The sequence below is a fragment of the Symphodus melops genome (assembly GCF_947650265.1).
Source record: "Symphodus melops genome assembly, chromosome: 10".
Classification (NCBI taxonomy): Eukaryota; Metazoa; Chordata; class Actinopteri; order Labriformes; family Labridae; genus Symphodus; species Symphodus melops.
The window spans coordinates 17,371,377-17,386,608 of NC_136700.1; the positions used below are offsets into that span (position 1 = coordinate 17,371,377).

Sequence of the window (15,232 nt, forward strand, 5' to 3'; positions counted from 1 at the left end):
TTTATTCATTGTTTTAAGGGTGGGGGTGTTACGGCTGTATGTTCCCTGTGCTGTTTTGTTCCCTTTCTATTTTTCTCCTGCACAGGTGTGGCCACTGATTGTCCAACGAGGCTCACCTGGATTCAGTGCTTAAAAGGCTTGTGCTGGCTTCAGCAGGCAGAAGACTTTTGGGGATGGGACTGCTGTGGGTGTCTGTCAGGGATTGTTTGTTGTGTTTTGTCACATTAGTCTAAGTTGATCATTGTTATCATTTAGTTTGTATAATTGTAATAAATCCCTTTATTTGACTTGGTTAGTGTTAGTGTGTTTTAATGGGTCAATTTGTGGGTTCTTGTTAGCCCCATAGGGCCGCCTGATGGTGGGGCGTAACATCTCACTCACCCAATATTGGAAAGACTCTCACAGCAGCATGTCCCTCCTCCTGCAGTGCAAAACAATACTCGCCAAAATATGGAAAAAATGGTTGGAACTGGTCATCATAGTTTCAAAGAGGAACCCTCTCAAATCACTTATCAAACATCGGGAGATATTCAGAGGTTGCTGCAACAACAAAATGACATAACATCTCTTCTCGTTAGAACTCAAACCTCTCAGCTTCTACCGCACAGGGAAATTCCAACTTTCAGTGGAGATCCTTTGCAGTTTAACACATTCATGAAGGGATTTGAACATTGTGTGGAAGCAAAAACCGTTGAAAAGAGCGACTGTTTATACTATCTTGAGCAGTTTACAATTGGACAGCCAAGGGATCTTGTACGCAGTTGCCTCCATATGCCACCTGAGAGAGGTTACACGGTTGCCAAGCATCTGCTCAAAGAGCATTTTGGAAGTGGCATAAAAATAACAGATGCTTACATGGAAAAATTCAATGGATGGTCAAGCATAAAATCTGAGGATGTTAAAGGACTTCAAGCATATGCGTTTTACTTACGCAAATGTGCTAATGCTATGGAGGACATACACTACTTGGAAGAGCTTATCCTGCCAACAAACATGAAGATCTTGATTCAAAAGCTCCCATACAAACTGAGAGAAAAATGGAGAGCAAAAACCTGTGACATATTCGAAAAAGGAAATAGAAGAGCTTGTTTCAGCGACATTGTAAAATTCATTGAACAACAGGTCAGAATCATATCAGATCCAGTGTTCGGGGACATACAGGACACCCCACTCATAAAGCCAGTGATCAAACCCAAGCCTCAATTAAAAACGCAATTCAAAAGAAACAGTTTTGCTACCCATGTGTCTGTAACCAACGAATTGAAAGCAGATCTTCACAAGGATGAAGTTGTTTCAATGGCAAAGACCAACCCTAGTTCCTGTCTGTTTTGTGCACGAGGTCATGCACTGGAGTTGTGTCCACAGCTGGGAAAAAAGGCCCACAGAGAGAAACTGGACTTTCTAAAGGAGCAAGGCCTTTGTTTTGGTTGCTTGTGTACAGGACATTTGAGCAGGAATTGTGATAGGCGCATCACCTGCAAACAATGCAACAAAACTCATCCCAGCATTTTGCATGTGGAAAGGAGCACTCAAGGGACTGCAGACCTGCCTAGGAAAGGATCAGAAGTGTGCACAACCACTTCAACTTGTGGCCACACAGAGGCTGGCTACAATAACGGCATACTTCCTATCCTGCCGGTACAAGTGAAGTGCATAAAAGGAAACAAGGTGATGAGGACATACACCTTTCTGGATCCAGGAAGCACAGGAACCTTTTGTTCTGAAAAGTTGGGACGAAGAGCTAAAATCAAACTTCGCACTATGGGTCTTAACAAGGCAGTATCAAGCAGCATTATTAATGGCCTGGAAATTTCAGATCTGTCCAGCAAGCACTTCTACAATCTTCCTGAGGTGTTTACACAGAAAGAAATGCCTGTTTCCCCAGACAATATCATCAGTGAAGAGGAGTTGTCTAAGTGGCCGTACCTCAAGGACATTCAAATTCCTCGTCTAGAAGCTGATGTTGACCTCTTAATTGGAACCAACGCCTTGAAGTTGATGGAATCATGGGAGGTGATAAACAGTCACATGGATGGACCATATGCAGTCAAAACCTTACTGGGGTGGGTAATTAATGGTCAATTACAAGGCAACAACAGGCATGAATGCAATAGCTATCCTGCATTCACTGTCAACAGAACTGGGATTGACAGGATTGAGGAATTATTGATCAACCAGTACGAGGGAACCTCTAATGACCAAGAAGAGATGTCTAGAAAGGAAAAGATGTTCATTGAAATTATGGAAAGCTCTGTTCAGCTTCAAGAAGGACATTATGTGCTTAAATTACCATTTAAAAAGGAAAGTGTAACCATGCCAAACAACCTCTGTGTTGCAAAGCAACGTATTCACGGCCTGAGAAAGAAGTTTAAAAAAAATGCAACATTTAAAAGGGAGTACACAAAATTTCTTTCAGACGTCATTTGCAAAGGCTACGCTGAACAAGTCCCACAACATCAATTGGAAGCATGTGAGGGAAAGGAATGGTACATACCTCATCATGGGGTATATCATCCAAATAAGGGAACATTGTGAGTTGTGTTCGACTGTGGAGCAGAGTTTAAAGGGGTCTCACTTAATAGTCAACTTCTGCAAGGCCCAAACCTGACAAGCACATTGGTGGGAGTCCTCATGCGTTTCAGACAAGAGTCAGTGGCATTAATGGCAGATATTCAAGCCATGTTTCACCAGGTCACGGTGGCAGAGGAGCATGTGAACTTCTTAAGATTTCTGTGGTGGCCTGATGGTAACCATGAGCAGGATCCTGTGGAGCATCGCATGACTGTTCACTTATTTGGAGCAACATCTTCACAGAGCTGTGCATGCTTTGCTCTTAGAAAGACAGCAGAAGATAGCCATGACATCTTTCCAGTAGAAGTCATCGACACAGTCAACAGAAACTTCTATGTGGACGACCTTCTGAAAAGTCTCCCTTCTGAAGAGGATGCTGCTACGATGGTTGATGATCTTAGAGCCATTTGCAACAGAGGAGGTTTTAACCTCACAAAATGGGTCAGCAACAGTCGGAAAGTGCTTCAGAAAATTCCAGAAGAACACAAAGCAAAGAATCTGTGCAAGCTGGATCTTGACAGGGATAAACTGCCGATGGAGAGAGCCTTAGGTTTGCAATGGTGTATTGACACTTTCCAATTCAAACTGAAAGTCAAGGAACAGCCCTACACTAAACGTGGCTTGCTCTCCATGATTAGTTCTGTCTACGATCCATTTGGATTCTTCGCACCTGTCATACTCCCCGCCAAATTAGTGTTACAGGAGTTGTGTTGGAGTAAATGCGATAGGGATGACCTAATACCTCAGTCTTTGCAGCTGAAGTGGAACAAATGGCTAATGGACCTGGGAAAGGTGGAGAATTTCAAGGTCAACAGGTGTATCAAGCCCAAAGATTTTGGAAGGCTCTCTAGCGCTCAGTTGCATCATTTTTCGGACGCTAGTGAGAGCGGTTATGGCACAGTCACCTACCTCAGAATGCAGAACATGGAGAAATTGGTTCATGTTGCTTTCATTTGGCAAAGCAAGAGTGGCTCCACTGAAACTCATCACCATCCCCCGCTTAGAGCTCACTGCTGCAATGGTTGCTGTTAGAATTGACAAAAAGCTTAGGTCAGAGTTGCAGCTTCCATTGACAGAATCTACATTTTGGACTGACAGCACATCAGTCCTTAAATACATTAAAAATGAGGACAAAAGGTTCCAAACCTTCGTCGCAAACAGGGTGACTACGATAAGAGACTCCTCTGATATTGCCCAGTGGAAGTATGTTCCCACGTCACAAAATCCAGCGGATGATGCTTCAAGAGGTTTGAAGGCAGAAAGTCTGGCCAAGCAGAGATGGATTGAGGGTCCAGAGTTTCTAAGGGAACCTGAAGAAAGTTGGCCAAAGGGCCCAATAGACATCAATGTTTCTGTGGATGACCCAGAAAGCAGAAGTGCATGGTGAATGTGACCATCGTCGACGGTGTGAATGCCACTCATCAACTGATGACATATTTTTCTGACTGGCAAAGGTTAAAGGTTACCGTAGCGTGGTTTATGAAGCTGAAGGACATTTTGCTGAAGTTAAGTAAAAGAAGAATACAGTTGCAGTCTGCAAGCACTACTGCTAATGGAGCAGCATCATTGAATGTGCTTAAAGAAATGCAAGCTTTCAGAGCTTCATTCTGTAATCAGAAAGTGACACTGGATGATCTGTCATGTGCCGAGACAGCAATAATTTCTTTTTGCCAGCGAGAGGTGTTCCATCAAGAAATTGCTGCTCTAACTATTAACTTAGAAGTAAAGAAAGGAAGCACCATTTACAAGTTGGATCCAATCTTGGAAGGAGGTCTTCTGAGAGTCAGAAGGCGGCTGAATAAGGCAGCCATGCCTGAGGACAAAAATCACCCTCTCATCTTGTCTAAAGACCAGCATGTTTCCAACCTTATACTCCATCACTTTCATGAAAGGCTGGGACACGGGGGAAGGAATTATGTTCTTTCCAGTGTTAGGAAAAGGTACTGGATCACAAATGCCAACTCTGCAGTCCGGAAAATCATAGGAAGATGCAAGTTCTGCAGGCGTTATAGAGGAAAGACTGGTGAACAAAAAATGGCAGATTTGCCCAAAGACAGTTGTTCCAGATCTCCCCCCTTTTACTAATGTCGGTGTGGATTATTTTACCATCGATGTGAAAAGAGGACAGAACATGGTGAAACGGTATGGAGTGATCTTCACTTGTATAGCAAGTAGAGCCCTTCACTTAGAGGTAGCCTACTCTCTCGATACAAACTCCTGCATCAATGCGCTGAGAAGTTTCATCTGTTGGAGAGGACAAGTTTTACACATGAGATCTGACAATGGAACGTACTTTGTGGGGGCAGAAAGGGAGCTAAGGGAAGCCTTAGCCCAGGGGTGTCCAAAGTGCGGCCCGGGGGCCATTTGTGGCCCCTGAGTGGATTTTTTGTGGCCCTTGACTTCAAATCGAAGAATCAGAAGATTTTGGCCCCAGGCCTCATCAGATGGCATATTTCGTTCTTTTTTTTTTCTTTTTCATGTTAGCGAGGGAGACCTATAAAAGCCTGACTATTCTTTCCAAAAAATTAGAACACAACAGTTTCCCACTGCAATTAGTTATTGTGCATTTACATTATTTTTTGAAGAGGTCAAAATACCAAAAGTTCCTTCCAATATTTAAAAAAAAAAAAAAAAACCCTGTGGCCCGTGAGCGATTCTAACGCGACAATTTTGGCCCGCAAGAAAAAAAGTTTGGACACCACTGCCTTAGCCTCTTTAAATAACAACCACATTGAAAGAGCCATGGCACAAAGAGGGATTAAATGGAGTTTCAATCCACCTGCTGGTTCACATCATGGCGGCGTTTGGGAGCGTATCATTCGGATGATCAGAAAAATTCTGAGTTCTGTCCTCCGTCAACATACCTTGGATGATGAATCCTTTCAAACCGTGTTCTGTGAAGCTGAGGCAATGTTAAACGATTGCCCCTTCACAAAGGTATCAGAAGATCCAAGTGACTTGGAGGCATTGACCCCAAACCACTTGCTAGGGAAACCTATTCTACCACCAGGACTGTTTGAAAGGACGGATCTTTATTCAAACAGAAGATGGAAGCAAGTCCAATATATCGCTAATCTTTTCTGGAAAAGATGGGTGCATGAATATCTCCCGTTATTACAGGAACGGCAAAGATGGACGAAGGAAAGAAGAAGTTTTAAGCCTGGAGACGTTGTTGTTGTTGTGGATTCTACAGCACCACGAGGATCTTGGCTGCTTGGACGGATATTGAAAACCTTTCCTGATAAAAGGGGGCTTGTCCGTTCTGTCAGGCTTCAAACCAAGACAAGTGTAATCGAGAGACCTATAACTAAAATCTGTCTACTGTGTGAAGCTACAGACAAAATTGGTATCAGCTCTGTGCATTGACCAGTCATGCAACAAGAAACTGTTTTTTTTTATATGAAACATTGCATTTGCGAAATGTGGCAATTTGGAGTATGGGTTTGCTTTATTTTGTTATTTGCATGTTTTGTTGTTGTTTTGTTTTCATGGCTCCTTTAATATTGTTTATAATTGCTCTGTCGTCTGCCAGAAGCAATTAGGGGCTGGCGTGTAAGAGCCGTGATTGTTTTACCCCAGGCCACCAGAGGTCAGGCTGGTGTGCCACCTTGTGTGGGCTGAGGGTGGCTACAGGTGTTTTAATATGCTGTGATTTATGTTCAAGGATGGTAGTGGAAGGAGCAAATAGTTTCGACTGTGCTCTGATTTTCTTTGTATTTTGAGCGTTTTGGTTATTGGAACCGCACAGGAAAATAAATCCGTTTTGAGTTATTTAAGGCGACTTATGACTTTGTTTATTTTTATTTTAGTACGGAGTACACGTCAGACACTTCGTGCCCACTACCAGCCGGTAGCGGCTAAGCCAAGAATTAGTCCCTACACACTTAAAACATTACTAGAGTCCGTGAGATGGAGTCCCCGACGTGATGACGCTAAATGTCCCCAACAACCACTTTAGTTTCATTTAGCCATGTTAACAACCCTTAATACCTTTTTAAGGGAAATCAGTGTTTGGTTAGCAGCACAGTGTTTGCTTCTATTGCCTACTTCCTTGATATAAGACACTTATAGACAACAGCAGCTGCAGCAATATTTTCCTGCTGTTTCACTTCTTATTTTCCCCTGCAGCAGTCTGATCCTCATCCTTTCCCCTGCGCCACATACTTCATTGATTACCTTGGCCATATTCATCAAAACACCGATTGATTGCCCACACATAGGCCTACATTTTTTTACACAATGGAATGTTTTCGTTTTCCTGTACTAAACAGATGTTATTGTTGCTCAAAAGACCTTTTTGTTCTATGATTGAATTGGCATTTTTCATGCAAGAAATTCAGACCACTTACAGACATTTTCGTCATGCTTGACAGATACATGAAAAAATTTATATACAGCATGCAGTTTATACAGCATGTTTACAGCCTGGTACCAAAAACGAAAAAAGCCCTGATTTGTTATTGTCTTCAGTGGCACACTATGCAGAGGGCTTTTTTTTTTTTTTTTTTTTTTTTTTCAAAGCGGCTCAAAGATTTTGAAAATGATGCATGTATTCAGCTGCATGACATGATTGACAGGTGGGCGCGAAGTAGCAAGAGGCTTAAAACTGGCCTCCGCTTCAGCTTTCAGCCTGTCGTCCGGATGAATGAAAGTCAAAATTTCCAGCATGGCGATTGCTATCGATGAGCTTGCCCCTGCCTTAACAAATGGCTGACGTCACTTAGGCTTTGTCCAATAATAAATATTTTTATATAATATTATTTACAGTCTATGGTGAAACGGCCTTAAGCAAAGCTTGTCCCTGTTGTCTTGTGTTGTCACAAAGCCATGTCACATGCTTTCATTGTAAAAAGGAAAACTTAAGATTATTGGCCTGAAAGGAATTTTTCAGTACACTAAACAAATATTATTTAATTGTGTTGTTAACTTTATTAAAGCATTGATCTTAACTATATTTAATAAGTTCATTGTTAAATGCTCTAATTCTATAATATAAGAGGACTTTATTCAAAATTATGGATTTGAGATCTGGCCAAGTTCTGTGAGTATGCTTCAAGCAAATTACGGGGTCTATGCACATGTCCTCGGTTCTTCATCCGCACTTTGGCTTTCTCACATTGTGCTGCCATCTCTCCTGTCCTTCTCAAGTGGAGCATTGACCTAACGGTCAGTAGCCCTATGTAGGCTTTACAGTTAGCCTACCCTAGTTTTGGATATCCTGCTGGGTTAATGTGACTGTTAAGTGGACAACTCCAGCTCTTACCGTGACATATGCCTCCTCGAACATTAGCTTGCTAACGGGAACAAGGCACCATTATGTTATCTATTAGAATCTTTAGATGTTTTCAAAAGAAAAGTTAACTCGTGGTCTTATGTACAGCACTCTGTTCATGTGTATAAGTATAGTTTATCTTACTTTTCTAAAGCTAAATCAAGAAATCAGTCTTTAATTCTTGTCATAGTTGTCCTATGAGGTGCAAGTACTGCAGTTTTGCCAGCTCAAGTCAAGAAGTTCTGTTGAGGCACCACCGACTAAGGCACAGAAGAAAAGCTTATTGGTCTACAAAAGCGATCCTCCGACAATTTATCCAAGTTATTTTAAGAATCTAGAGGTGAATGGAGCTTCTCATTGTGCTGTTGATTAAATACATGTTAAAAACCCACCTGTTTACAGCTGCCTTTAACTAAACTATTTTAATAAGACTTTATTTTTTCACTCTGCACTGTAACTTTTAATTATTTTTATATTCTTACTTCAATTGATTTTAGTTAAATTATTTTACTGGAACATATTTTTAAGTTTGAATAATTTCAGTGATTTTTAAATTTTCTGTTTTATTGTATCTTTTCTTTCCTCTATCATGATGCTTTTGCTATGCTCTACAGCTGATGACGCTTCACAATACTACTGCAATTCATTTTTCAGACAACCGATTCGAACCTTGACACCTTTGAATCGATTTTTAACTGCTTCACAATCTTTACATTCCTAGTCTACAGTGAGTGCACCATCAAAACACTCTGAGCATTAAAATCCCACTTTACAAGATTTCATTGCAGGACTGTGAGAAGGCAAGAAATCTGCACCTTTTTATTTTTTTATTGGGTTGCTGAAGTCTAAAAACGTTGTCTTCATTGTGCTGTCTGCTAACTTTCAGTCAACTTCACCTTTCGAAAACTTGTAATTTAATGTTTAAATAAAACATTTTACTAAACTGGTTATGATTGTAATTGTATGAAAGAGTATGATTTAGGGCAACTTTCATAATCTGGCGACTGTGGCTTGGTGTTGTTATTTGGACCTTTTAATAAAACCTTTGCATAGATGAGAGTGCATTGTATACCACTCTTCTATTCTTCGCACAACACAACACTGCTTTTTACACCACAGGTCACATTCACTCCACATCCACACACAGAATGCTTTGTAAATTTGTATTTACCAATCATATGCAGATTCTTTGCAGATTCAAATCGCATGCCACTAATTCAGCAAAAGAATATTTGGGATTCATTATCTGCACAAGGACACTTGGGGCCTCATTTACTAAGATCTCAATTAAAGAGTACTAAATTGCGTGCTCATTGCAAAAGTTTGCACGTTAGGCTTGTGGGCGTTTTGCGGGTGATTTACTAAGAACATTTGCGTGAATGACGTCAGGTGCAAACCTTGTGGAGGCGGTAGTATTTCAGTCAGGCTTTTGCGTGTTCTACTGGTTTACGTCACAGAGAGTTTGGACGGAAAGCTGGACGACTGCAGGCGCAAAATAGGTATTAGTTAGAGGCAAATGAACGTCCAGTATTTTCAAGTAATAGCAGATAAATGTGAATATAACAAAAGGAAAAAGTGGCTTATAAGAAAACCTCGGTATTAAACACGTTCCTCTGTGGCACTGGTGCGCAGTGTGTGTGCCACTCGTGCCATCGTTGCGCACCAGAAGCTGGTCAGCGCTGTGTCCGGCAACAGGTACTGAAGTTGGGGGTACAAGCATGGTGAGCCCCCCATTCAAGCGTCCCACAGCGCAGCAGCAGGGGAGGGGGCTGTAGAGTGAAGAGACGAGCGCGCTCCGGAGCGCACCAGAGACGCGTAACCCGAGAAAATGAAATGCCCAGTTTAAAATATAATGTTGGCGAGAAGAGGGAAATAGGACGACATTAGTGTCAATGTTGAAATTCTTTAGAATGCAGATGCTGTGAATGTTCAGTTACAGTTTAATCATGGTGTTTCTTTTAAACTATTATTGAAGCAAGATACAAAATAAATGCATACCATTTATTTTTCTGTCATTTAAACATGTTAACACGTCTTTTATTGTGCCTATGTCTCCTCCTAACTGCAGCCTGCAGTGCATAACACTGCGGCTGTTGGATTAGCACGTTCTTTTCAAAGGTGTTAAATTCAGACACCGTAACAACCACCACAATTTTTGCCTGGCTTGGTAAATCACATTGTGTGTACTAACTTAACTTCTTTACATTTTCTCCTCCCAGTATTTTACACGCTGAGGCAGAAACGCCTCGTTTTGCATATTCATTAAGGAAAACGTACTATTTGGACAATACGTGTTGTTTTGCTCATATGAAAGACGCAATCCTCACTGCACGCTGTTAGTAGATCAGATAGCACATTTTTTGCTGGTGGTATCAAGTTTGCACACATTTCAATACACGCAAACCTTTAGTAAATCTGGCCCTTGGTCTTTTGATTGCATAAACCAAGGATTAACCCCCCGACCTTTTGGATGAAAGACAATTTCCTCTACCACTGAACCACAGCTGCAAGGGAATCCTGTTTGCATAATACAAATATCTTTGTAACCTCTCTTGTTAGTCACTCACTGGGGAGAGTATCAGAGAATTGAGTGCAGAACAATAAGAGTTATTTTTTGCCTTCAATTTATCCACATATTACAGACAGGAGGTTTGAGGAGTGAATATACTGTATATCTTTCCTCTTGGTGAATGCCTTCTTGTGTTTCATTGAGGCCTGTCATTTCACTTCTCAAAAAGGTGACAGTATAAACATTAGAGAAACCTGAAGTCATTTTTTTATAATGTTGCCTTTTTTATGAGACCATCAGCATCTAAACCAAATTTCCTCTGTTTCTGTGTGCTTTAGTCTGTCTGTTTGTTGATAGTGTTGGAAACAACAATACTAGAATGTAGGTCAACGTCAATGTAGGTCTATCTTGTTTCAATTTACGTTTATTTTTTTGTTCCCAATACTTTAATGCACTTGGAACAAGGGAGGTTTTTCATTTAAGTTATTACTTTTGCTGTCTTTGATTGGAAATCTTATGGCAGTATAATGCTTGTCATAGTCTTTTCTATGTAGAATCACTACAAGAAGTGAGGGAGAGTGGAGGAAAAGTTATTTTTATACCCCTCCCTGTCATTGCCATCCTCTTATCCTGTGTGCACCAACTACAAACATTTTAGGAAAGACATAGACATAGTGTATTTCTGTAAGCACAATTTGTGTGTGTGTTATGTTTGTATTAAAGATTGATGTTTGCTTAAGTACCTGCCAAGCTACATCAGGCCAGATGCACTCTGAGCAAGTGAGAGGGGGAGTGTAGGAGAGCGAGTGGATGACGAAAAGATGAAGCTGATACCAAAGATGGCTTTCAATAATGCAACTTCCACCGAAGGTGGAGAAGGGCAGTTTAAAAAGAAACCAATGAAACTGAAGAAGAGCAGTGAAGCAGGTGGAGATGCAAGTGAGTTTCAAAGATTTTAGAATTAAAAACAATGGTTATATTTTCCTGCTTGGTAGTCATGAAAGTAGCATTTTAACAGCACACACAACCACCAGCTTGTAATTGCATAATAAATGCAGGCATGGTGAGGGTGAGAGGAGGAATGTCAAGGCCCCTTTGATACCAAGAAGCCATGAACACTGAAATATCAACATTTTATAACCCATTTCTTGTATAAAAATTAGGGTTACTCAAAAAGTAGATCAGATCTTCACGGTACGAAGACACATTACATTAATGGTACTATCATGCCAAGTTTGGATTAGAAATTAATTGTATTTTAAATGTACTTGCTGTTAATCCATTGAGACCATGATGATACAGTTTGCATCAATCCGTGAAACACTTGTACACGTTGAGGGCTTTCTGTAAAGATGACAACTCTGGCTCTGGTCAGCTGAACCACTACGGGGGGAAGGAATGGATTATATATAAAAAATTCGACTGTAAGACAGAGAGAAGACAGAGAACATAGGGACAGTAAATGGTAAATGGGCTTGAGTTTATACTGTATAGTGCTTTTCTAATCTTCTGACAGCTCAAAGCACTTTAACACTGCATGCCACATCTACCCATTCATACGCATTCACACACTGATGGCAGAAGTTGCTATGTAGTAAGACTATCTAAAGTAACTATTCCAATTCATATGCTGCCGATGGTGGTTGAGCGACGACTCCCACCTGAGCCCCAATGTGAATTGGAGAAAAAATAAAAACAGATAACAAAAGAAAGAGTGGGGCTTGATGAGCAGCTACTGTGTGAGCTTCCACAGAAGTAAATAATCCATTCAAACCATGGCCTAAGTTGCTGTTTGATGTTTGATTTGCAGACTTTTTATAAGTTATGACATGTAATCATTTGTATATGTAGAATGTTTCACCCGAGTTAGTTCTCTTTCTTTTTTCTCGCTCACACTGTTCTTCCCCCTTCCATTTTCTTCCAATTAGACTGATATAGAGTCACTAGACCCTCGTGGCCGGACCCCCCTCCACCTGGCTGTGACACTGGGCCATCTTGACTGTGCACGGGTGCTGCTTCAGCATGGAGCTGACAGTAGCAAGGACAACCGCAATGGATGGACTGGTAAGTGTGTTTCTGTTTGTGTGTTTGTTTGTCCTCTTGATGCTAAAGAATATTTTAACCACTCCTAACCCTTTAATTTTATTACATAGAATAACATTTTCTTTAGTCAGACAATTCTCCCACAATCCAACCGTGACATCAACTCTCTCCCTACCTTCAAATCTCAGCTCAAAACTCTCCTCCTATCTTATTCCATATAACCCCACATTCCTCACTGCTGCAGCTTTGTTTCTATGTAGTTGATTGTGTTCATGTTTTATTGTTGTTTTTATTCTTCTGTAAGGTGACCTTGAGTGTCATGAAAGGTGCCCATAAATAAAATGTATTATTATTAATATTAGTATTATTATATACATATTCATACATGTTCATATGCCACTAACCCATCATTTGGGGTTCTCCCAAAGAACACTACAGCATTAAAAGCAGCAGAAGACACTTAACCCTAACTCCTGCTGCTGCTCCGTTGGCATGTGAATGAATGAATTAGTTAGTACTAATGGACACTTTCACTAGCATTTTTTCCTTAACCCCGGAAGGAGTTCAGTGGCGGCCATGATAAGAGCCGTTTGAATTCTCTAAAAGTTAAGGAAAGGTGGTTTAATGCTTCCTTTATAACCTCTTTTAGCATAGAAAACACTGGACCATCCTTTAAGGAACGAGATAAGGAGAAAGTGCTGCCCCACAATTCATTGCGGCCACAACTTTTAAAGTGACTCACACATCCGACCCACATCTGTGCGTTCATGAAGACTAACGATCTGTCAGAGGAGAAATGTGGAGACAATCTGCATATTGATTTGTATATTGATTTGACTTATAATTAGTTACAGTCATTGTATTTATTTCATTTCTTTTTATTGTGTGTGAAGAAGGTGAACATTGCTTTTATACATTCTTGTATCATGTTTGTGGAGATGATTTGCTGATGATGATTTAATATGTGAAACTGTAATAGGCCTATAAAACCTTGTTCATAAAAAAAGAAAAGGAAAAGGGACGCAGAACATAGAGGTTAGTGCTGCAATAACTTAAACAACTTTAAACTAACTTAAATAGCCTCCACCAGGTCTACCAGCAGCCAGCCACTTTTCTCGCTAGCCATGCCACGTGAAAAGCCGAAAGGGGAGCCTAAAACTAGCATGGAAGAGGAGTATGTCTCTATGAGCACTCTACAGGAGTTACTCGATAAGCAAAAGCTACAAAGATATGCTGGATTTCCAGGAAAAGAACTTTAAAACCTTCCTCATGGTTGTCATGGATTCAACCAACAAATGAATAGATAATCTTGTAGTGCTTACACAGCCAATCTGAGCACTTTTAAACCCACCAATTCACACTTTGATAAATTAAAAATTTTTTAGAAGCTCTTACTTCCAAAATGGATTGCATGGAAAACCAGCCAAGGAGGAATTAACGTCCTCATTGACGGCATAGAAGATGAGAAAACTGAAACCTGGCATGACACTGAAGTTAAAGCCAAGAAATTCCTTGCTGATCGCTTTAAGATGGATCCTAAACTAATCGAGGTGGAAAGAGCGCACCAAAATGGCACCTTCCAACTAGATGGGTCAATTTATGTTCCTACCAGCTTACAATTCTGTGCTAGAGAAGATTTGATCCTTGAATTTAAAAACAGTGATGTTGAAGTCCTTTTTATAGAAATTACCTTTAGTTCATTTTTCAGTGGCAGAAATGTTATCATTGGATGTGTTTACAGGACTCCTGATACAGACTCAGTAAGTTTTAATGATATGCTTGGGTTAACATTAGAAAGACTAAATATGGAAAGGAAACCATGTTTTCTACTAGGAGACTTTAACCTTGATTTACTCAAATGTGATTCTCAGGCTAGGACTTCTGACTTTCTTAATATTTTGTTTTCCAGTTCTTTTTATCCTCTTATTAACAAGCCAACAAGAGTGACTAAATCATCTGCCACCCTTATTGACAATATCTTCACTAACTCAGTAAATAGTACAACTAAATCAGGCATCCTTTTCACTGATATCTCAGATCATTTTCCCATTTTCCATTTTTCTCTCCCTGACAATACTGATTACAGTACAGTACAGATTCCTGCACCGTACATCGATTATTTATTCGGCAAAATGCTGAACGGTTTAAAAGGTTGATTGATAAAATTTCATGGAAAAATGTTTATTATTACTCAGATGCTGAGTCTGCGTATCAGACTTTTGTGACTACTTTTACTTCGGCTTTTCATTTGTGCTTTCCGTTGGTGCAATCAAAAAAGACACTTGTAGCAATGAATAAAAAACCTTGGTATACATCCGACCTCCATAAATCCTCAACAACCAAAAATAAGTTACATAAGAGGTTTATTACCAATCCTACACCTCTGAATTCAAAAAAGTACAAAACATATAGAAACAAATATAACCATCGAATTCGAATAGACAAAAAACACATTTCAGCAACAGACTAGAAACAGACAAGAATTTTCCACTGATATCACGTCTACTTGAAAGGTTGTCAATCAACTTATGAACAAACAAAAGTCTTCTGTTTCTCATCCTACAGAGTTCAATGAAGGTGTTGTAACATTTACTGATCCTTATGTCATTTCTTGTGAATTTAATGGTTTTTTTGCACAAGGAGGTTCCTCTTTGTCAAACAACATCAAACCCTAACAGGAACCCTTTGGATTACATAAAGAAACCCCCCCAGTTTGAAAATACAGACAGCAGAAGTGATGGAAATTATTGGCAAAAAGAAACCATCTGCTCCGGGTCATGATGATATTTGTGCTTCGTTGATTAAATCTGTGTCTTCATTTATATCACAGAACCGCT

At 40.2% G+C, this 15,232-nt stretch overlaps 1 protein-coding gene across 1 annotated transcript in view; it reads left to right on the plus strand.

Moving 5' to 3' along the window:
* Positions 1–15,232, plus strand: part of ankrd13b (ankyrin repeat domain 13B) — a 47,539-nt gene that overhangs the window by 7,464 nt on the left and 24,843 nt on the right. The window contains exon 2 of the mRNA XM_079354693.1: positions 12,281–12,416. Within this exon, the coding sequence (XP_079210819.1) occupies positions 12,281–12,416 (136 nt within the window). The remainder of the gene's footprint in view (positions 1–12,280; positions 12,417–15,232) is intronic.